The sequence below is a fragment of the Amphiura filiformis genome, unplaced genomic scaffold, assembly GCF_039555335.1.
Source record: "Amphiura filiformis unplaced genomic scaffold, Afil_fr2py scaffold_51, whole genome shotgun sequence".
Lineage (NCBI taxonomy): Eukaryota > Metazoa > Echinodermata > Ophiuroidea > Amphilepidida > Amphiuridae > Amphiura > Amphiura filiformis.
Genome location: NW_027305515.1, coordinates 625,175 through 650,491, shown reverse-complemented (window position 1 = coordinate 650,491; position 25,317 = coordinate 625,175). Strand labels below are relative to the sequence as shown.

General features: G+C 36.1%; 1 protein-coding gene across 1 annotated transcript; it reads left to right on the top strand.

Moving 5' to 3' along the window:
- Nucleotides 1–250: 250 nt before the first annotated feature.
- On the top strand, nt 251–25,317 carry LOC140144372 (organic cation transporter protein-like). The gene is made up of 9 exons (XM_072166190.1): nt 251–722; nt 5,759–5,905; nt 7,256–7,367; nt 7,970–8,138; nt 10,732–10,974; nt 12,859–13,073; nt 17,172–17,280; nt 21,169–21,381; nt 25,042–25,317. The coding sequence occupies exons 1-9, from the start codon at nt 336–338 to the stop codon at nt 25,289–25,291; spliced, it is 1,845 nt and encodes a 614-aa protein (XP_072022291.1). The 5' UTR covers nt 251–335; the 3' UTR covers nt 25,292–25,317.

The following is a 25,317-nucleotide window of genomic DNA, read 5'->3' as shown; positions in this document are numbered from 1 at the left end:
TCTAATTGCTTGCCCCGCCCCTTTTCGGCTGGCCAAAAATTCTTGCCACCCCCAATTTTACCAGCTCTTTTACCCTCCTCCAGGGTTCATAATTATTACATAGCCCCAATTGTAATTGCCCATGCATGCCCTGGATCCATGCCAGTCTAAAACATATTCACAAATGCATTATGGGTATGGTTGAAGCCACCCCTTCACGTTGCTATATACAATATCCCAAATCAGCTGTTATCATATCAACACTCGTACTCTTACTCTTAAGAAGTGAGCCATGCCTTCCTAGCATCCATAGCTCAGCAGTACTTTCTATTTTTCATAAAATTACAAGCACAGCAATGCAGTATGATGATATTCTTAAGGATTTGGGTGATTTTGGACGATATCAGAAGTTTGTATACATGTGCATATGCCTCCTTGCAATACCGTGCTCATGGCATACGCTGGGTAACACATATCTAAGTGCTTCACCGAAACATTATTGTCGAATTACAGATGATCAAGTTTATCAAGAGATATCGGAAGTCAAAACTTGTACTATTCCTAGACTTTCCGGTGGAGAATGGGATTCGTGTAAACGATATAGCAACTTATCTGTGGCTTATAATGTGTGCTCATCGGAACTGGGGTTGAGAGATGCAAATATCGCCGATAAGGAGGTCACGGGTTGCGACAATGGCTGGGTTTATGATACCAAATATTATGGTTCAACAGCAGTGTCACAGGTAAGTTCAAATTGTTTGTCTGTTTGTGTGTATGGATGTTTGCACTTTTGTTTGTTTGTTTTGTGATTCGCTAAATCAGAAAATCAAAAAATAAAATCATCGAAAATCATATTTTTGCATTTTTGTAACGAGTAGGCCTACAGGTGTGTGAACATACCCGGTATGTAAGTAGGCAACTCTTTGATAAGACCGAACACGACCTAGTGAAGGCAAAAATGTCACATTTTAGTCATTATTTATAATGTTCTCAGAATCGTCCTTCCTGTACTTTGCATTGTACAGTAAAAAAGTCCAATATAATCAACACTTGGACTCAACACTTGGACTATCACAGAGCTTCACAGTGTTGGATAGGCGCAATTTTTCCCACATTTTTATAACTTTTTTTGATCAAAATTCATTTTTTACCCAAAATATCACATTTTTGACCATGCAAGCATTACATTTTTGACCAAAAAATCACGTTTTGACCAAAACAAGATTCTGAAAACATAGTAATGATAGAATTGAATGATTATTCAACCAATACAAACTTTATTGGTCTCGCTATTTTACAACTCAAAGCTCGGCCAACATTGCACCTGACCAATAAATGTGTGTATTGGGTTCGAACCATCATTGCTGGAGGAGTCTGTCCGTATATGGACACTGATAGACCTACATTAAAACAAATAGAGCTTCATATTTACCAACATTGCTGATTTTTTTCTTTTGCCAATTCTTTTCATATGAAAAACAAAACAAAACCACAAATTGATAATTTTATTGACGTTATAATATCCTTCACTTTTTTAAAAGCCCGTGGGCCACTGCGCAGAAGAACCTACCCTAGCATGCACAAAAATGTTTTTATAAGACCGCCTACAACCGCCGCTCATTAGGGATATCCAACTATATTACCCCGCAGGGCTACAAAGAACCACTAACCGCGAAATTTGGACAGCCAACAAGTTTTGCCCCGCAGGGCTTACAAAGAAACACTAAGCGCAAAATTTGGATCATGAGCCAACAAGCTTTGCCCCGCAGGGATCAAAGAACCACAAACCGCGTAATTTGGATAACCAACTAGTTTACCCCGCAGGGCTACAAAGAACCACATTAAAACACATCAAAACACATAAGGTCTATACGTTTCACTCGACGAAATGCTTTTCATAAAATCCTGCCAACTAAGAAAACCAACAAGTAAAGATGACTTAGTATACATCTTAAGAAACTATCATCTTGTGCAAAAAGTTTTAAAAAGCGTGAAGCCACACAGGAAAGATTTTTTTAAACTTTATCCTTTGAAACGGTTTTTATTTTGGTAGATATTATTGTATTGGTATTTTATATTATAAAGAATTATAGGCAAAAATACCTGGATCGAAATTCCACATTACGCTGAGTCAATGTACGTTCCATTCACACCTGTACGATTAGTGTCTTCGAAAAGAGCGGTATTGTATTCAATCTATATGATTGCACACATTGCAGACATGACAGGTGATGAGTGCAGCCTACATGAAAATGTTTGACTACAAAAACGATTCTCTTATAAATGCATCTACGCACAGTTTCCATCTCGATATAGGCTACACCCGAGCACACAGAAATTTCCAAGCACAGCGAGTCTAGGCTCTACGCAGACTGTGTTTTACTACACGGTTGAGTGCATAGCATCATAAGAACTGTGTGAGATCTAGTGGAAAAAGAAATATGTGATTGGTTTTTGTCAAGTGTTCCCTTTATCCAATCAGAATTTTATTTTTATATAAACGAAAGTTAACACTTCCCCCTAAAAACACTTTTTCTCATTAGGCCAACTGATAACGCAATTCAATGTTATAGCAAAGCGAATGTGGTAAATCTGTTGAAAACGACCTATCCCAGCACAATTTTTGACCAAATTGTAGGTTTTAAAAGTCAAAACCTCAAGTGTTCCTTACAATATTTTTCAAATTTTATGTTATTGAAAGAGCACACTTATAATTGTCCATATACTAGCCTCATTAGACCTAGAATGAGCAATGGCCAATTCTCTTTAGATTGCAAATCTTGTGCAAAAAGTTACTATTTTCGCCTGTTTTGTCATACGGTTGTAAATTCAATGAACTATGACTTTGCTAAAGAGCGCTTACAAATTGATATGTACTTATAGTGCATGGCAATACATTCACATATTGTGTTCACCCCATCGCTATGGTAATTAATCATGTCACATCACCTACTTCTAATCTATGGCGAATAGTATTAGTACGACGAACTAAAATGAGGTATTACGTATATGCAATCAAATACTACATTTAGTAGTCAACACTGCACAATAAATGTGATATGACCGATTTGGCCAACCATACTACACCAGAAAAGTTCATCAGAAGTGTATTTAACCTCTTCTCGAAGAGTCAAAACACCTCGCAGTCCCAAAAGTACACGGTGTGTGATATATCTGGTGTAATTTACAGTTTTCTTAATCGTTATGGGCAAACAAATGTATTGTCATGCATTTGCTATAGATTTATGATTTATACATATCATATCAAACATACAAACATATTTTGAGAATAACATAATGCAGAACTTTTGTGATATGACGTGGCGAAGCTCATATTTTCGTGTTTTTGATTTTTGTTAAGAAATCTACTTTTAACTGAGAAATAACAGTTCATTCAATAAATTATGTATTTTCTTGTTTAGTCTTACAAGATAATAGATGTGAACACTTTTCACTTTTTGTTTTCTGTGCTGAAACCCCTAGGGGCTCCCACTAAAAATGGGTGACGGGGATGTCGGGCCTCATTGACCCCCATTTTTCAACTCACTCTCACCCAATGACTCCCTTTTTGTTTTACCGAACTGCCTCTCCCCCCAAATGACCCCCTTTTTGTTTTCTTGCAAAAGACCTTTTTTTCAAGAATTTGGAAAAAATTTCTTGTAATCTCTCACCGTTTTTTCATTTGTTCATTATTTTTTTGTCAACTTTTTCAAAAAATTTCAAATTTTGATGAATTTTTGAAAATTTTGTATCATCTTTTATAATTGGACCCAAAATTGTTTCCAGTCTCACGGAAAGACCCCCTCCCTTTTTTTATGGGAACATTGTTCCCAACCTTACGGAAAGACCACTTTTTGGAACCTTACCGAAAGACCCCGGCCCCCTTCTCGTCATATGTTGCTGAACATTCAACATTGATCCAATAGCTTGAATGACAAATGGACTATTCCAGAAAATTGATGCACACCCCGAGGAGTTTGGATTTCCAGACTTTTTTTGTCCAGTTGTGATTGTTGAAAAATCCAGACTTTTTAACTTTAAGCGTCAAAAGGCGAAAAAATCCAGCAGAAATATAGTTCAAAATCAGAAATTCTGAATTTGAAAGCTCATTTAGGAAATTTCTGCGATTTATCAATCATTCTATTAATTGCATTTCCAAGCTTTTTCAAGTAACATTAGCAACTGGAATTCCAGTTGTTTCCAGAAAGCAAACTTGAAAATCCAGACATTCATATTGAAAAATTACTCCTCTATACGGGGTGTGCACTTATTTTCTGGAATAGCCCAATTATACAATTGAGATAATATCCAAAGGGGGTTGTCTTATCGATTCAAGACTCTCCGGAGAGACTCCTTTCACAATAGCATAGGTTCTTGAAATCTATACTGTAAATTGGCCAGAACACATGGAACGCGTTCATTAATGTAACGGTTTTTTAACACATGACACGTGTTCAACTTATTTAGAGAACACTAGTGTGAACACCTGAGACGTGTTCATAAGATACAGTTGAACACATGACACATGTGTATATAAGTGTTCTAAAATATTTCAGAACATCAGTGTTCGGTTGTTGTTCAAACTACAAGAGTACCAGTGTTCAATGAAACAAAGAAAGACATAAGGAAATAAGAACACGTGTCAAGTGTTCAAAAGGTGTTACATATGTGTTCTAAGTTTTGAAAATGTTGTCTTATTTTTACAAAATCAAATATTAATGTAACAATATTTCCTTTTTGTGATAGTGCTAGGTATAAGGAGACACTATTTAAGGCAAATTTTAGTATGGATATGCAGACATTTTTTCATAACCATGATAACTAATCTTGGAAACAGAGACAGAACACTAGTGTCAAGTGTTCTATGACTTTTACAGTGTACGTCCCTGTGACATGTTCCGTAAGAAATAAGCGAAATCTGAGAAGAACAAGAACAGTCTTTAAAAAGACGAACTGAGTTCACTGAGTTCATTTTGTACAGTAGCGCAGTGCCAAGGATGATCTGACACCTCATGCAGCACTACTGAATCGTTACAAAATTTCTCTGACATCGTACATTCACTATGGTTTAAAAAAAGGATCACGAGGTATTTTTAAATGCTCTAAGCATGTTTAAACCTATTAATTAGTGCAAAGTGCACAGATAACTATGCCTTTTGTTTGCAGCCATGGGCGTCAATCCTGGGGGCATGTCCCCCTCACCTTTTTTTTTGTTCTTTACAGTCACTTTTTGATAAATCAGGCCGTGTGTCCCCCCTCGCACATATTTCACGACGTATTTTGACGTATTGGTTTTACTAAATCATGTTTTTTTAATGAGCTAATTATATGACTTGAAAGTGCTCATGAATATGTAATGTACGCCAATATTTTCAGTGCTGAAAAACAATGCAGAGACTTAAATGTTCATGACATTTTTATTTCACAGAAATTGGTTTCAAACTTGGTCAAAGTGTTCCGAATGACTAAAAAAGTCAGACAGATTCGACGTAGAATATTTGATGTAACATATCTAGTCCCATTCTATTTCCAGTAATGTTTAAGTTCTAACGAATATTTGATGACGTAAAATCTATGATATGTTACGTAAATATCTGGTAGAAAAATCGATTTTACGTCATCAAACATTCGTTAGAAGTTAAACATTGCTGGAAATAGAATGGGAATAAATTAGATAACGTAGATGTTAATATTCTACGTTGAATAAAAAGTCTGTTGGGTCACTAACAATAGTCTTTGAGGAAAAAATAACAATTATCCAATTATCTTCAATTCGCAGTGGAACCTTGTATGCGAGAAAAACTCGCAGCGACAATTGTCGAAAACTATGGTGATGGTGGGTAAAATGATTGGTTCGGCTGTGTTCGGACAACTTGCAGACTTCTTGGGACGCAAAACTATGCTGCTTTTTGGATTACTTATGCAGGTATGCTATATGTCTATGTGACAAATACAGAGGCACATATACCCAGACAATGCCATATGGACAGACAGACAGACAGACAGGCACCCAGACACAGAGTCAGAGACACCCCTACAGACACACAGAGAGACAGGCAGACAGATACACTGACAGACGGTTGGACAGACAAAAAGACCAACAGACAGACACGCACCCAAACAGACATACAAAACGATGCACATGATACGAAACCTGTATTTAGTGATCGAACATTTTTTGTAATCGATTTGTAAACATGAAAACATGGTAGAAAGGCTGATCTTTCTTCCGTGATGAAAACATGTAAACACCAATGTTAAATTCGAAGACATTTTGTGCGATTAATTCCTAACCGTATACCCAGCAAACACAAAAACGTTTTAAAAACATTTTAAATAAGGTATATTTTAGCTTTTGGTTTAGGTAAAAACGTTTTAATAACATTAAAATGTCGGGTTATATAAAGGTCATGATAACGTTTTAAAACGTTTTTATGAAAATACACTACAACAATATTTTTTAATGTTTTCAAAAAATGTTATTGTAAACTATTTTTGCAAACATTTTTGCCAAATATTGTGTCAATACTTAAATAACATTATGTTAAAATATTTTAACCCGGCAAACACAGAAATGTTCTGAAAATGTTTTTATCAAAACCTTTTTATAACATTTAAATGTCGGGTTATATAAAGGTCATGAAAACGTTTTTAAAACGTTATTGAAAATATTTTGGGCAAACATTTTTCGCAAAATATATTTCCAACCCCAAAATAACATTCTGTTTAGAATGATTTGTATCAAGTTTTCAAGAATGTTTTTGGAATGTTATTAAAACGTTTTTATACCCTTTATATAACCCGACATTTAAACGTTTTCTGTAAAACATTTTTGTTTGCTGAGCAATAGATTATCAAAAATGTTTTTAAGGATATAAAAATGTTTTATACTCTTAATATACCCTTTATATAACCCGACATTTAAACGTTTTCTGACAACCTTTTATAACCTTTTGCGAATGATGTCAAAAACGTTTTGTGTTTGCTGGGTAGCCATCATATTCCTATTACTCATATCATTGCATTTTAGTATGAGTAAAACAGCTCGTGTTGGCAAACAAGATTGTGTTTAGCGATTTTGATGTACAGTAAATATCATTCATGTATAATATGAATAGCAATGGTCCAAGAATAGACCCCTGTGGGACTCCAAAACTCATATGCTCATATGCAAAGTTAACCGAACTGTAAGCATGGTAAGAAACAACTTACTTAATGGCTATCTTTCGTGTGCGAACAAAATTAAGATTAAATTGATCTTCTAATTTTCTTTTAGACTTCTGTTGGAGTCGGTGCAGCTTTCGCTCCAAACTTTCCGGTGTTTTGCATCATGCAATTTCTGTTGGGTATGACGTCATCAGGGATATTTGTAACAGCTTATGTCATTGGTCAGTAATCATTTTAATTATTTTGTTTTCATTATCATAGAACATTAGGTTTATCAGAAAAACCCTGTTGCGGAGTTGGTAACCGGTTTTAACCTTTTTTTAATATGAACGTTTAATTGAAGCTCCCCAGCAGAAGAATTACGATTAATTAAGGGAATTTTAACTCTTAAAAGACCAAGAACTTTCTTGGAAAGGACATTCTGGTATAGAATTACCTTTTTATTTATTATGTTAATATATTATAGTGTTATATATTTAATCATTGCGAACCTCAATCCTATTACATTCTGTTAAACATTGGGGTGAATTTGTATTTAAGTTGCAACGTTACCATGGTTAAATAACTACTCGGTCCCAAATCAATGGCGGCGGGGGGGGGGGGGACAATTAATGACCATACGGGGACGGTGCCGTAAATAGTTATGGATCTCATTTCCGGGCCTCGGTATAACAATGACCCCTTTTCAACTTTTTTCGAAATAAATACCACATTTCACTGCAGCCCAAATTGCAGCCCAAATATTCGGCAATATCCAGTGTTTAAAGATTTCAAATTAGACATTTAATTTTCTTCTCGTCAAATTTACTCTCACTTATTATAGGTACTGAGTTGGTTGGACCATCTAAAAGAGCACTTGCAGGGATAGCAATTCGTATTTTCTACAGCTTGGGGATGATGTTGTTAGCAGTACTTGCGTGGGTTTTACGTGATTGGCCAAAGATTGAATTAGTCATTTCCGTTCCACCAATCATATTCCTTGTATATTACTGGTAAGTTCCAACATATTTTTTTTAAATAACTATCAGTGCTTTTGTTTGCCGTTTTATTTCCTTGAAGATTTTATAAATTCAGACTTTTTTAAGTCTTCAATGTTTAGTTTGATAGGTGTGCTTATACTAGTTGGCATATACAGTGTGGGCCAAAAACAACTTTACCCAATTTAAAAGGTTCATATCTCAAAATTGAAAAGTCTGCTGCAAATTGTTTTCACATGTTCGTAAAGAACATCTTCTTTAAAGTATTTGGTGAAAAAACTATCCAAAAATGTATTAAATTAAAAACGTGACGCTAGTTTTAAATCAAAGAGTCAAAATTAACTTTGTCCACGCGAAAGCCTACTAGCTGTCGCGTCGCATCACTTGCAATGGTGAGTTCGATAAAGAATGAGATTGAGAACCACTCAGTATACGCACAAATATGTTCAGCAATTTTATATAACACAATCAAATAAATCAAACATTTAATTTAAATGTCAAGCTATGACATTTCGTCATGATATGCAGCTTTCACGCTGCAAAGATAAACACAATTCTCTTCAAATATGTGCAAAGTAATTGTAACCTCAGACCTGATTTTTTTTTGTCATTATGAAATGTTATCTACAAGAAAGTTTGAAGTTTGAAGTTATTGAACTTATTGCGTTCGTGGTATGTTCGGCAAATTGTTGCATCGACAACTTACTCTGGGGTTATAGCTGCAAGTTCCTTGGAACCGCTGCAATATTTGCAGCTGAACGACCAGTTCTTGGACGTCCGCTCCGTGCTTTGCATCTATTCATCACACTTCCGAGGTTATGAAAGTTGTTCGTATGTAGAGTTACTTATGGTAGGTTTCGGGGGGATCTTACGTTCGGGAAATGAATCAGAAATTGACGCTGTACTACCAAAAAGCTTTCTGTTCTTAATTAAGTATACCTCTGCCATAAAAGTCATCTCTTGTGTTGTGAATTGCCTTGTGTTGTGAATTGCCTTATCTTGACACCTTTCCTATTTAGAAATAAGCCACGCTGTCACAAAATGCACGAAGGCATATATTTAAAATTAAAAAATTACGCCAGATAAAACCTTTGTAATTGTGTAATTTTTATGCTAATTGGAGTGAAGTTCGAGTACATGACAAGTAAATGGGGGTTAAAATCGATTGTATTTCTTTCATGTATGTAAAACAATCATTACTTTTCAAAGACAAGCCAAACGTGTTTACCAATTACATGTATGCCTAACGCATATGTATGCCGTACTCTTTAGCAATCGGACACATACCATTGAATTACGTGTGGACAAAGTGATTTTTGACCCTCGGACGTAAAACTAGCACCATTTTGTTAATTTAGCTTCTTTTGGTTTCATTTCTTCATCACATATTTTTAAACATGTTTAAGGAGAATTAAAATATATATGTAAGCGACACCGTAAGCGACACGCAAGAAAGCGACCAGAGCGTTAAACATGTTTAAGGAAAAACGCAAGCGAGCGTATAAAAATCATGCGCGTTAAACATGTTTAAGCTACGCGATAAACGCATGACTCTAAGTTTGTTCTACATTTCTCTCATTCACCTGAGGAGCCTTCGGGCGAAACGAATCGTAGTGAAAATGGAGTAAATTTGTTTCTTTTAATGTTATGTACACGCTCTCCTTCACAGGATCGAGCACTCTATTTAATGAAAGAAGAAACACAACTTTATGTATTTTTAGAAATATATATTTTTAGAATATGTAACAATATTATGAATAGCTCTCCTACAATTCGAGCAACCACCCTCTGAAATTGGGTAAAGTTGTTTTTGGCCCACACTGTACAAAAGACGAAATCGAAGTATATTTAATTTAGGCATGAAGGACGTCATATCTATGGCTCAGAGCAGTGGCATGGCCAAGGGGTACAGCCCGGGGGTACAGCTGCCCATTCCCTTCCCTCCCCACATGTGAGATGCTGGCAAACTTGCAGCAGCAAGGGTTTACTCTTAAGTTGTTTGATGTGATCATTTATTAATGTTTCTAACAAAACATTGCAGAATTTTCAATTCTAGACCTTTACAATACCAACAGCTATCACACTAATTTACACATATATTTTTTAGCTATTTTTAACTTAGATTTTATTTTCTTTATCAATTTTTTCTTCTTTTGTTCTGCCTTTTAGTGGTAAATTTTATTCTATAAATTGTATATTTGTGTGAAAATTGAGGGCGCTATTTACATATATTTTTAATTTAATTATTTTAGCTCAATTCCGTAATATGGGTTATTCCTTTCATTTCGTGATAAAAAGTAGTTTGAGAATTTCCTCCTTTTTTACGACATGGCATAACTGGGCATTAACAGCAGATTTGGGCAGGTAGAGAATTCCATAATTGGGCTGTATAGATGGTAGAAATGATCTTTCATGGCTGACAAGGTTTGATCTTGGGACTTCCACTGCTATATATTACTCATTTTATGATGTTTTATTGCCATTACAAGTGTCTATCCCTTGTCAATATCGATGTCAATAATTTGGATACAATGGTCGCTCCTCTGCCCTTCCCCCACCTCATACACGTCACTGATCTTCCACGTTTATTTTCCACCCTTCTCTGTAGGATCTTACCGGAGTCCCCTCGATGGCTGATATCACAAGGACGAGAAGAAGAAGCCTTACAGATTATAAAAAGAGCAGCTAAAATCAACAAAGTCAAATTAAAATATGTTGAAACAAATATTCCAGGGAAACAGGTTCTTCAGAGTGCTAATGGAAGGCCGGTGATGAGAAGGAGGCACAGTGCTGTGGATTTGGTTCGGACGCCAAATATGAGATTTAAAACAATCAAAATTTATTTTAATTGGTAAGTTAACAGATGTTTTGTAGTTGTTGTTTTTGTTGTTGTTGTTTTTGTTGTTGTTGTTGTTGTTGTTCATATCACAGTATGCATAAGGGTCGTGGCTCAAACACTGATCAAAAACATGTTCTGACCAGTAGGAATGTGTAGTTGGATGTTCAAAGAAGGCAAATCCCTATTGCCAACTTGGGAACATGTGTACTTGTAGCCCAATATCGTCACAGCATATAGCACCCAGTTTGGGTTCACGGTCTCGAAATATTCCAATTAAAATTGTTTGCTTCAAATATGGGACATAACAAAACCCAATTCTAATCTTTATATTTATAAAGCTATATCAGTGTGGGCACATTTTTCATAGTAGAGACTTAATCCATTATACAGTACATCACCCAAATTAGGTGTAAATTCCTTTTTATACCGTGTGGCGGAAAAATAAATCTATGCGACACTGGGAGGCACACATCATAAACATCTCAAAAAAATGTAATTACCCTCCCCCTTTGAATAATTGTGGCAATTAATCAATTATTCAAAAACGGGCTATTGTATTACAAATCTGTAAAATGCGTTGGAAGCAGAATTTACTTCTGCGCATTTTGACACCTCATTTGTAGCAATTGACTTAATATTGACGTCCCAGCGTACATTTAAATCAATGTATCCCAAGATATGAAAGTTACGGTAAATTCTTTTGATTTGTATTCAGTATAATTGTAGGAAATCTGTGTAATGATATTTGAGTGTTTTTGTATTGTTGTAAGTGCAACTTTCAAATCTGGACCTCACTACATTAAATTGACCGGTGTTTTATTGTTTTCTGGGCTATCGTATCAAGGTGTCAAAATGCGCGAAAATAAATTCTGCTTCCAACGCATTTTACAGATTTGTAATACAATCGCCCGTTTTTGAATAATGGCCATTACTTTTTTTAGATGTTTACATCATATAAATGGGGTGGATATGAGTGTGTTTTTGGTGAACCGAAGGTACACTACTCTTGTTCTTTTCAGCCACTGTTTGGCAATTCAGGCCGATTATCCCCCTCCCATTTCAAGCCGGATTGGCGCTAATGAATGACAGTTTCTTTGAACTTTACATTATACAATGTCATCTACAAAATGGGTAGTCTAATACCTTTACCAAATTTATCTAAACAAAAACAAAAAGATTTGGTACATCAGAAACGGTAAAAAAATCTTTAAAAAAATCCTTGAACTCTCTAAAAGGAAAATATCGATTTTCAATCTAAAAACTGTTACGAAAAGATCTTTAAAATAAATTGAACATTTCAATCTTTCAATCTTTTTTTTTTTAGATCTTTCCTCGCCAAAGTCTTTTTAGATTGGAAGTCAATCTTTTCAGGCATTTTGATAAAACTAGCCTACACAGAAAACTGTTAAAGTGGGTCACCGGTACTCACGTATGTGAGTATTTACTCCGTCCCTGTGGCGACACCCTTGACAAATAAAGTAGGTCAAATGACACACCCATAATAGGTCACGGTGACCTACTAAGTTCAGTTTCGAGTCACTGTGACACATGTATAATGGGTCACATGACATGATATTCACATCAAGTGAGTCTGTGCAGAGACTCGCACCCACTGTCATAGGTCACATGACTCGCTTCAACTGCCAAATGAGTCCCATCAACTCGCTTACATAGGTCAGACTGACCTATTTACACAGGTCAGACTGGTCATCGGTACTCACTTATGCGAGTTTTCTTCCGTCCCTGTAGTGACACCCTTGACAACTAAAGTAGGTCATGTGATACACATGTAATAGGTCACGGTGACCTACTAAGATCAGTTTCGAGTCACTGTGTATAATACTAGTACTTACCGTTTAATTTCGATCATTTAAAATATGGTTTCTTTTATCACAGGATAAGCAGTTCTATGGCATACTACGGGCTTTCATTCCTGACAGAAGACCTTGGTAGCGATCCCTTTTTAGCCTTTTTCATTGCTGGTGCTGTGGAAATACCAGCCTATATTTTATGTCTACTATTTCTGAATAGATTTGGCAGGAAATGGCTGACGTCTATTTTCATGGTGGCGGGTGGAGTAGCGTTGTTATGCGCTATTCCAGTGCCAAACGGTAAGTTTTTTGTTTAATTCAAAAATTTCAGAATTGTAAATTTACATGACCATATTTGGAATCAGCATGAAAAATGCAGTAAAATGTACAAACAAGCCTAGTGTTAGTTCAGTGGTTCTTGAAATGGCTGGCATCTATTTTCATGGTGGCTGGTTGAGTAACGTTGTTAAATGCGCTATTCCAGTACCAAACGGTAAGTGTTTAATAATTATATAACACTCGCCACGCGACTGCAGACGACAAGTTTTTTTTAATTCAAAAATTTCAGAATTTTAACAAAACTTGAGGCCTTTCTTCTCAGCAAATATTACAAATTATGGCTAGCTGCCTCCCGGGGCTGCCTCTTACTTTCGCCTCAGCAAACAGCCTCCAGAGGGCATCTTCATCATAGTGGTATTATCATATCAACATCTTATGATCATTTTTTTGTAAAAAAGTTATTTTGCGAGGAAAACCAGGGAATGGAAAGTCTACCTTATTCTAAACCAAGGTGCCTTGCAGCAAATAGCTGCAAACTAGTAAGGGTGAAAATAGTGATTCCGTGACCAAATCACGGGGAACAAAATTTGAAAGTGGTTTCTTGTACTTCGAGGTATGGGAAATCATTTAAAGAATATGCAACCTCGTCAAATGGTGGGAACTCTAGACAGAAGGCGCTTTTCAAAATGGCCCCAAAATGCCTAAAATTGTCAAAATTGTCACAATTGTGTGATTTGGATACCATAATGCTGAAAAGGTAATGATTTTTGTAGCTATATATCCTATATGACCCAATTTAATAATTTCAGCAAAAATTGTGATTAGAAATATGGCGGAAACAGCATCTAGAGGGCGTCTTTTTAAAAATATGCTAATTTCCACTTCTAACTTCTGACCTACTGTTGTTTAGACGTGCTTGAATTGACTTCGAAGCAGTGGCGTAGATTTCTTTTTGACATTGGGGGGATGGGGTTGGAAAAAATTCTTGAAGTATAGTGAAAGCAGGACCTTTTGGCGACAGAATAAGTTAATGGTACAAATGCGCGCGAAGCGAGCGAAAAATTTTGCTATTTTTAAGCTAAACTGATGAAATATGTTGCAAAAGTGGAATAAATGCACGCGAAGCGCGCGAAAATTTGTACTTTTGGGGCTAAAATGGGCAAATATGAGGTTAATTTGGTCAGAAACTTATATTCAGGCGTCAACATTGGGGGGATGATTGTATGGAGCATCCCCCCCTGGCAAAATATTGGGGGGGATAAATCCCCCCCATCCCCCTATGCTTCGAAGAAGACAAATCAAAGTGCCACTTGGTATCGCATCATCATCATCATCATCGTCATCGTCATCGTCATCATCATCATCATCATCATCATCATCATCATCATCATAGTGGTATTATCATATCAACATTTTATGATCATTTTCTAAAAAGTTATTTTGCGAGGAAAACCAGGGAATGGAAAGTCTACTTTATTCTATTATACAAATATTGACTGCTATGAGGGCATGGTTACGATTATAGGTTCAATGTGATCTCAAACCATGCTATGACCCGAAGCGCAGCCGAGGGTCATAGCATGGTTTTGAGATCACGGCGCGGGCCTATAATCTTAACCATGTCCCGAATATAAAGCAGTCAATATTTGTTTTATATACCGAATGGATACGTGGATGTTGCGATTGCGCAGTTTGATCGGGACGCACGTGACCGATCCACAGTTCATTTCCATGACTATGATGACCGGTCCATAGTTCATTTTGAGGGCATAGTTAATTCATGACTGCACTTTTAACCAATCAGATAATCTATATAATTATGAGGTATATAAACCGAGATATATGAACAATACGAAGCTAACTTGCAGCTGCAAACGTGAGAGACTTCATTTTTCTCTCACTCCTCTCTATCCCTCTCTCCCTCCCCCTCTCCCTCTCTCTATCTCTCTTTCTCTCATCGTCGTCTGTCTACCATGTATCAAATTATTCATTTTTCATGCTTTCTTGCTACTTTAAACCTGTTCCAACATATTTTAATGTAAACATAAAAATAGTTAAAAACAAAATGGTATGAGGTATAGACAATAGAATTTATGGATGCTAATACATTCCTTGAAAATCATAAACAAGCAAAAACAGAAACATTATACATCCGGAACATACAACTGCACCAAAGTATAATTCTGTCAACCAGGTGTGGTATGGTGTCAAGTGGACGAAAAGTTGACTATGGGGTCCAGAACGTAAATTTAAAAAGATGTCTTGGCAAGCCTTTGACACAGATTTTAGCGACGTCCCTCGAATAGCACGAGGGAAGCGAGCAGCGAGTGAAATATAGATCGTCATATCATACCAGTGGTGGCGGAAGCATACAATGTAGGTGTGTGTGTGGGGGGGCATAATGTGCCAGTATTGAGACATACGCTAAGCGCGCAATTTAATAAATTAAATTCAGACTATGTTAGCCCAAAATGAGGTGAATTTCGGTATTCGATGGATTCGAAGCGCAGAAAAATGTAGCAATTTTACCCTATTTTGGCCTATAATACGTTCTTGTTTGGGCTAAAAAGAAAGATGCACAGTGCAATTATTGCTTTATTTTTTCTTCTGTTATGATTTAGGGCCTAGGGCCTAAGTAAAAATTTAGGGGGTGTCCCCTTCCCCCGTACTTCCGCCGCCTTTGCATCATACAGGTATGGTAGGCCTATATATATATATTTTGAGGGAAAAAAGGACGTTTCTTGACAATGTCCTTTTCGTTCGTCCTTTTCTTCATAATTATAGGCCCTAATGTGACCAAGTTTTACCTGTCACGATTTCATAATAATATTGAAATTGACTAGACGAGACCTATAACTCTTTCCTTTGGAATCATTCCAAGAAAATTTTAGTTTACTTTACTAAACCAATTTTTTATGGTTGCGTCAAGTCAAATATTCAGAATGCTTAGTGTTAAAGGGGCATTCCTTGATTTTAGCATCCTATTTTTATGGTACATGGTTTAATAGATATCCACGAAAAAAAGCTTATTTCCAAAATGTCAGTTGATTACGACATTGAACGCATGCGCATAATTGCATGTATGAAGCGCACCATTGGTCAGTGTGATGTAATTTTTGTCTACCAACACTACAAACTGGCCGGGCAAACTGGACGATTCATATCTTTGTCAAACGACCACACCTGCATGAAGGGTTATTCACCATGTTCACACAATAATTAGGTTTCTGATGGTATAAAAATCTCAACTTTTTTGGAGTAAGTGGGCCATGAAGCTGTGGATAACGAAGTGCCCCTTTAAAATTAATCGTTACATAATTATTGAAAATGCATATTCATAAGTTATTTTCACATACTAGTATTAATGATGTCATTGATAAATATTCATTAGGGACATATTCATGACGTTATAATCCGCTTTTAGTTTTTTTTTCAGTGCAAAATAATAATTATAGGAAATTAGGTATCACGAGAGTTCACGACTTTGAGCTATTGTATTATTGAAAACTTATGATAGAGGATACATGAAATCAACCCAAGTATCAAATCATGTTTCATTTACCAAAGTAGGGAACGGGGTACCTTGGGAAATGCACTATAAGGGAAACAGGAGTGACAGAAATACTGCGAATCATGTTGCATTTCCTGTCAATGTTTTGTTAATAGCAAAGAAAACTATGGGATTGTTGTCCTTTCTGCTGTTGTTTCTTTGTTTATGTTCCTTTTTTCCTTCTTTCTTTCTTTGAATCATTTTTTCTTTCTTTCTTTATTTCTTTCTTTCTTTCTGTCGCCTTGTCTTTCTTTCTTTTTCATTGTTACCTTCTTTTTTCATTCCTTCCTTATTTCTTTCTTTCTTTCTTTCTTTCTTTCTTTCTTTCTTTCTTTCTTTCTTTCTTTCTTTCTTTCTTTCTTTCTTTCTTTCTTTCTTTCTTTCTTTCTTTCTTTCTTTTTCTTTCTTTTTTTTTCTTTCTTTCTTTCTTTCCTTCTTTCTTTCTTTCTTTCTTCCTTCATTTCTTTCATTCCTTCTTTCCTATCTTTTTATCTTTCTATATTCTTCGAATATATTTTCTCTCCTAAAATAATATTGTAATGTCTTCTCTTCTTCTATCACGATTTCAGAATACACCAACATGACTCTAGCCATCGCAATGGTCGGTAAACTCTGCATTTCCGGATCCTATGCCATTGTATATCTCTATGCAGCTGAGCTGTTCCCTACACCCATCAGGTATTTATTTTGTTCTTTAAAAATCCGGATCAAAATTATCCCTTTGTTCTGGAATTTTGTTGAAAATTAATGTGTTTAAACAAGTTTCACTTACTGAGATCACTTTTTTGTTGTTAAACATTAGCAAGCAATAATTTAGATCCGGATAAACTTGTATTTTGATCCAGATCCGGTCCGGATATACTTTTAACAGTAAACAGTAAAACAGGTGAATATAATAATTATGTTCACATGCTTTCCAAGGAAGCAAAGCTACCTTACCGCTATGCTAACATAATGACATTATTCACTCTTATTCAGTGGTATCGTAGTACCGTAATTACTAGCATATAAACGGCGGCTCTCAATGACCACCACGCGCTTGGTAATTCTCACCGAGCGTGTTTAAACAAGTTTCGCTTCCTGGGATTAAAACTTCACCAAATAGTGCAGTCACACCAATTTAACAAAGGTCTATTATTTCAAACATATTTGTGTATTGTTTTTCAAAAATAATGCTCCCCTGATTATTCACGAATGTGCCTATTATTATGCGCACCTGTTGTGAATGGGTTTTTTTCTTTGTATCGTACAATACCGTAAACGTTCGCCTAATGGCGGTATGGAGTTCATGGAAATGAGAGAGCGCCATCCCTGTAAAAGCCGACAATTATCACTGATCATTAAGGGTACGTGTAGTTAAAGGATGAAACCTATCGACACATACAATTATGAGCAAGATCGAACAAACTTGTTCATGATAATGCGGTAATCATTCACCTGATACGTTGTGGCCCAGTGAGCAGAGCATTAGACTATAGTGCGAGGATAAAGAGAACTTGTGGAGAAGATTGATATGGTTCGAATCACAGATTATGATGTCTGTCAATGTTTTTTTTTTCTGATTTGAGGAAATTTTATTCTCTATTTTCTTGATTTTATCTTTAACATTGTTTATATAATTTTATTATTTTATCTTGTATGTGTCTTTTTTCATGATTCTTTGTTTTTTCGTTTCATTGTAGAGTAACTCAGTCCATTCAATCAAATGTTGTAATGAACCTATTTGATTGTATAGGCATTTGTTATGTGTGTGAGACGAACTGTCGCGTGCGCCAAGTCTTTCAATTCGCGCGAGTGTCCTTGCCTATGCATCAGTGGTCATAAGAGGTATATCATATTATTCGAAAGGGGGGGTCCCAAATATACGGGGGTCATAAAGTCTTGGAAAGAATAATAACAGGGGGTCATAAAATGTTTTATGACCAAAATGTAGGTAGTCACACGATGACCACAGAAAGTGTGTTATTTTATTTAAAAAGACTGATTTCAATAAAATTTAGGGGTTTGGGATCATAAAATTTTTGTTGCCGAAATAAGGGGTGCGCAAGTTTATTGACGCAGACTTTTTGTAAATTTGGGACCCCCCTTCCTAAAAAAATGACAGCCCTCTAAGAGGATTCAAAAGATAACCTCTGCCCCAATAATCCCTAGCTATATTTGTTTGAAACTGTTCCACGGAGGATGTATCATAATAGGCTCAGTCTTCAAATGATATATATAAAATTTGAATGAGTGAACGAACAAAATCATACAACGACCAACTGAATAGAGGCTGTGCATATGACGTATCATCCCGTAAATCTAGTGGCGGACTACTCAAATGCATTCAATAAAAGCATAATTGCATCTACCGCGACAGTTCGTCTCACACACATAACAAAATGCACTACGATCAAATAGGTTGATGACAACATTTGATTGAATGGACTGCACTGCGCCATGATTACGGGGAAGAAACCGGTTCAATTCTTTTGTTTGGAGCCAATCGATAAACACAAGGCCTCTATAGCTATCATTGAATACTGGCTAGGATTCCACAACACAATGAGAACATGTTATAAGGCGCTTTGGAAGGCACACAATACCCCAATGGCTTTCCATATTATGTGCACTCAACAACTATTCAGTATCGAAGCCCGGTATCGAAGTTACGTAATGTTACTATGTCAACGGGATCACGCGCTTAAGTAATGAACCACGATCGAAACAATCAGTACACAAAAAAGGCATATCAAAATAGCGTGATCGTAATGAACGCCATATAAACAGTGCTTGGTTCCGATACCATCGCGGAGTTACGTAACTACTTCGTGGTCTGATAGTTATATGATCAATGGTCTGATCTTCTTGGGTTCGATCCTTTTAAGAAAAGAAAAAATAGCTGATCATTTATAATGCATAAATGAATAAAGTAATGTAGTTACACAATTTGAAACATTGAGGCCGTTCTATTTTTCAAAGGTCATTTAACTGTTAAATGTAGTGGAATATATCACCCATTGATAGGTAGCAGGTGGAGCAAATTTTGTCAGCGGTTTTTGTTGCCGTTTGTTCGCAGTGCCTATTTATCTAAAAAAAATAAGAAAATTAAAATTAAATTAAAAAAAATTCACAATATTCTTTCGTAAAATGGGGACAAAATCCAAAAACATTTCTTGACCCTTCTTCACATAAAAGTGGGGGCAGAAATCAAGATTCGAACAAGTACCATTCACCATTCAAGGCGCACCCTCTACCGACTGAGCTAACGGGTCAGACAATAGAAGGGTGTAATTTTGAACTGAAGAATATTAAAAAATATGAAGAAATTACAATGTTATTAAAAGATTTACCAAAATGAGCTAGGTATAACGTATGAATCGATTTACAAATTAAGTCCAATGACACTTTGAGAAAGAATGCCTGAAGAAACCCCAAAACATTTGCTGCTCTAGCAACTAACCTAGTGACCTAAAGTATTGGGTCATGTCACGATATTTTTTTATGAGGCATTATGTCCAGGTTGCTCAATTTAACATACACGTATCCTTAATGCTGTTAAGATTTTACAAGGATGGCGCTCTCACATTTCTAAGAATCCAAAAGCGCCATTAGGCGAACGTTTACGGTATATCACGTTTTGGGGTCAATTCTGTGATATTATAAAAGCCATTGTCAATTTAACAAAAGCTATATTGTTTGGTATAGACATAAACATCTCTCTTATAAAAGTTGTAAAGTTTATATCTATGTTTTTCGCAAAAGTTCAGTACCATTTACATTTCACTTACTGAGATCACTTTTTTGTTGTTAAACATTAGCAAGCAATAATTTAGATCCGGATAAACTTGTATTTTGATCCAGATCCGGTCCGGATATACTTTTAACAGTAAACAGTAAAACAGGTGAATATAATAATTATGTTCACATGCTTTCCAAGGAAACAAAGCTACCTTACCGCTATGCTAACATAATGGCATTATTCACTCTTATTCAGTGGTATCGTAGTACCGTAATTACTAGCATATAAACGGCGGCTCTCAATGACCACCACGCGCTTGGTAAATCTCACCGAGCGTGTTTAAACAAGTTTCGCTTCCTGGGATCATTTTGTTGTTGTTGTTGTTGTTAGACATTAACAAGCAATAATTTAAATCCGGATTAACTTGTATTTTGATCCAAATCCGATCCGGATATAAGGCCTACTTTTAACAGTTGAATATAGTAGTAATTATGTGCACATTTTTTCCAAGAAACGCGTATCCTATGAATCAAATCTACCTTATCATGCTATAAAGATAATGACATTATTCACTCTTATTCGGTGGTATCGTAGTACCGTAATTACTAGCGTATAAACTGCAGCTCTCAATGACCACCACGAGCTTGGTAATTCTCACCGAGCACTGATGGTAACTGTTGATATTCGATTGCTGTATGTACAAAGAGTGAAATGGTATCATTTGTGATGGCAAGGTCGGAATCAAAAAAAACAAAAACAAAAAACACCATAATACACCAAGAACTATAAACAATTTGATGTAACTTTAACACTTTTCTTTTATTAAATTTCCATATAAAATCCAGAAACGCAGGCGTTGGCATGGGTTCATTCACGTCCCGCATTGGAAGCATATTAGCGCCACAAATTCTGCTACTTGGTGATGCGTTCACCCCACAATTACCCATAGCTATCTTTGGTGGCCTAGCCTTAGTGGCTGGTTTGCTGGTCCTGCTATTACCAGAAACACTAAATAAGAAACTACCGGAAACCATGGAGGAAGGCGAAGCCTTTGGAAAGTAAGTGTGCTTCTATTGTATTTCTATTGTTTCTAATATTTAGTAACCCTTTCCACTCAGATGTTGCAGACGACAAGTTCAAAATTTTCTTTCAAAATTCAAAAAAATTCAGATTTGTACATTTTTATGACCATATTCGGAATCGCTGTTAAAAATGCATTAAAATGAGTACAAACAAGCCCAGTAATTGGTTCAGTGGGTTTTGATATGGTATGTGGGCTCTTAATATTTTGTGTCCTCCCTGTCCCTCGCCTAATCTACGCCCTTGCTCATTACTGATAAATTATTGGTCTAACTTATAAAAGTATACATATTTCAATTTAGAATTGCAATGATTTGACAAATACAAGTGACGTCTGAAATGATGCTTCCGGAGAAAGTCGTAATTTTGGGCCAGAACGTACAAAAATATAATGTTCAGTATTACCACCAATTTCAAATATTTTCTTATGAACAGCGTCAGAATCATGGGACATTGGACATACCTTCCAACTTGCATCACCTCCTACGGACGTTCCTCAATCAAAAAAGTAAACCATTGAGATTCCACTATTTTCGGCAAATTTTTGCACCCCAAAAAAAAGGTATCTGACGCCGCCACCAAATAAAGAATTATTTTATGCGTATTTTGATACCTCATTCGGTACAAGCTAATATACCAATTTAAATGAAAAAGAGAGTACCGTATTTCAAAAGTATCAAAATTGCGACTTTTCTAACGAAAGCAGCCAATTATGAGCACAGCGAGTGCCTGGTTATCTGTCACGATGTAATGAACCCGTTACAAAAGTCAGAGGGAATCGCCCTGAAAGAGGAAATATCCAAATTTGTAGCTTTTGAAAACCACCCTTATTTCATATAAATTGGTATAAATAGGGGAACAAAATCGTATCGTGTTGAATGAGGATTTTCAAGTTCGATTTTCTCGAAATGCGTATTTTGCAAATACGTGTGATTCGGCCGACGATATGTAATGATTTTAATATGTAATTTATGAGTGTGTTCTTATATGCTTTTTATCTCGTAGTTTAATATTTTAGCTATGTTCTTCTGTTTCTTATTTTTTCATAATGTAAGCGCCTTGGGGTTGTGTTTTCAATGTAAGGCGCGTTTTTTAAATCCCACTTATTACCGGGACTTATTATTATTATTAAAATACGCAAACAAAATTCTCCACTGATTTAATATTTGGTATAAAGTTAGGTTTAGTGTCTCTGAGTTATTGCTTTTGTTTTATTGTGTACGGATTCTTTTTGTGAGCAGTATTATTTTTAAGAGATTGGATTGATTTTCTCACAGATATCCTAACACCCTTCAGACAAAATAAAGAATTAATTTTGCCTGTTTGGATCTCCCAGATGGAGTTCTTTGCACTTCTGTAAATACCATAATTGTTTCATGTAAAATAATTGTCACATCAGGAAAGTTGAGATGTCTATCTCAACTTTCCTAGTCACATATGGCTAACATAAAAATGTATCCCACGACATTAAAACTTCATAAACATTAACGTTTCGTCACCTAAGAGTACAGTCACACCAATTTAATAAAGGGCTATTATTTCAAACATATTTGTGCATAAAATGTATCTCACGACATTAAAACTTCACCAAATAGTGCAGTCACACCAATTTAACAAAGGTCTATTATTTCAAACATATTTGTGCATTGTTTTTCAAAAATAATGCTCCCTTGATTATTCACGAATGTGCCTATTATTATGCGCACCTGTTGTGAATGGTTTTTTTTTCTTTGTATCGTACAATATATCACGTTTTGGGGTCAATTCTGTGATATTATAAAAGCCATTGTCAATTTAACAAAAGCTATATTGTTTGAATTATGTATATAGACATAAACATCTCTTATAAAAGTTGTAAAGTTTATATCATCTGTATTTTTCACAAGTTAAAAAGTTCAGTACCATTTACATCATCTATTGTTTTACTAGACCAACGTGACATTTTACTTATGAAACAATAGGAATTAATGGACATGTATTCCCAAATCACCAATTATAAGACAATAGTTCTGTTGTGGCTTTTTATGAAAGAAAAAAACAAAACAATTCTTTTTATGATTCTGAGTAACAATTTATTAGCTATACTCGGAGACCAATTATGTAATAATTTAACCATGACATTTTTGAACATGTGGCAGGGGTTCGGCAAAAGTTCAACTCGCAAGCATAGGTTGTGTAACTGATCGCTTAAACTGAAGTAAATTTTCTCCTGAAACAAATTCATCAGGAACGTTCATAATTTATTATTCGCCGTATAGAAGTAATAGGTTAAAATATTTTCAATTTTTTTTAAATATATCGCACTGCACTAGTACGTTCACGCGGTACCTCTCCATTTTACCATATCATGCTGATCACTCGTACCTGTAACTAAGATTAGTATCCATAGGCGTCCCGGGGGTGGGGTGATACATACAATCACTCCCCCCCCCCATGTTGACACCTGTTTGTGAGTTTCTGACCGAATTAACCTCATATTTGGCCATTTTAGCCCCAAATGTGCAACTTTTCGAGCGCTTCGCGCGTATTTATTTCAGTTGTGCACCATATTTCATTAGTTTAGCATCAATATGGGAAAATTTTGCGCGCACTTTGCGCGCATTTGTACCATAAACTTATTGTGTTGCCAAAAGGGGCTGGATTTACTATAGACGAATCCATTGAGCCAAGTGATGGTCAGAATTCAGTCGGCCATTACTGGGTCCCGTCTGCACCAAACTGGTGTTGTTACTGCCCAAATGGGTGGATTAAATCTGCTTAAAAATCGATGTTGAATTGTATTGTGTTGTAAACTTTCATCATTCTTTTGTCTACGTGTAACACGGGTGATGGAATGCAGTTTAATATCCCCACGTCATTTCACATTTTAGGTGGGATAGACCTAAGGGGGGACCCAGCTATGGCTGCCATTGAGGTGTAGGAATGCGTGAAAATGGATTCGTCTATACTTCAAGAATTTTTTCCAACCCCATCCCCCCAATGTCAAAAAGAAACCTACGCCACTGTTAGTATCTTTGAAAAGAGCGGTATTGTATTCAATCTATGATTGCAGACATACACATGTAATTTGTGCAACCTGCTTGCAGTGTAGGGTGATATTCAAAAATTGTTTTAACCTATTGTTATATGGAGTAAATCATGTTACATCATCACTTCTACGGCGAAAAGTTTATTCAAGTGTAAAGGGTCCTTTTCAGATACAATTTTCAGATCCAATAACCTATAGGCCTACTGATACTCCCTCAAAATATTTCAATTCATGTCAGGAATCTTGTTCACTCTAGTCTGATGGTGTTTCTAGATACTGTTTTTAGAATCGGCAACACCCGGCAACAAGACTCCTTGTCTGGTTGTGATGAGCGTTGCCGGTCCTAGAATCATCTAGAAACACCAGGCCAGATTAACAGTGGCGTATAGCCAGGGGAGCCGGCCAGGGTTCAAACTCCCCCCCAAATGTTCAGGGATGAAAATAGAGACGGAAAAAACAAAAATTGACAACTGCGGGGGGGGGGGCGAAAATTTGGCTTTGCCTACGCTGCTACAGATTAAGTAAGGTTCCTGCGTGGAATTGAAAAACGTTTGACACTTTGATAAAAATTAATTTTTATTCTATTTTGTTATCTTTCCTTAATTTTCAGGGGCAAAAGTGCATGGCGTCGAATGACGGGGCAATCAAGCAAGCTCAATTTGGCTGCCATGGGAGATTTACCCGCTGTATTTGAAACGGCACCGCCCGTAAAAGAATCGGAATCGGAGAGTAGTGATAATCTTGCTGATGTAACGATATCGGTTATTTCGAGATCCCATAGAGCTAATGATATAGCGGTGCAGACATCCGAAGAGGACTTTGGCTTAGATAATCCTGGTTTTGCTGTTTTACATCAATAATGATAATATAGAACTGTAGACGTATG

Excerpts from the sequence above, each read along its gene's own strand:
- LOC140144372 (XM_072166190.1), top strand. The coding sequence starts at position 336 with ATGCAGTATGATGATATTCTTAAGGATTTGGGTGATTTTGGACGATAT. Across the intron at positions 7,368-7,969 it reads TGTAACAGCTTATGTCATTG|GTACTGAGTTGGTTGGACCA; the intron begins GTCAGTAATCAT and ends CACTTATTATAG. Across the intron at positions 8,139-10,731 it reads ATATTCCTTGTATATTACTG|GATCTTACCGGAGTCCCCTC; the intron begins GTAAGTTCCAAC and ends CCTTCTCTGTAG.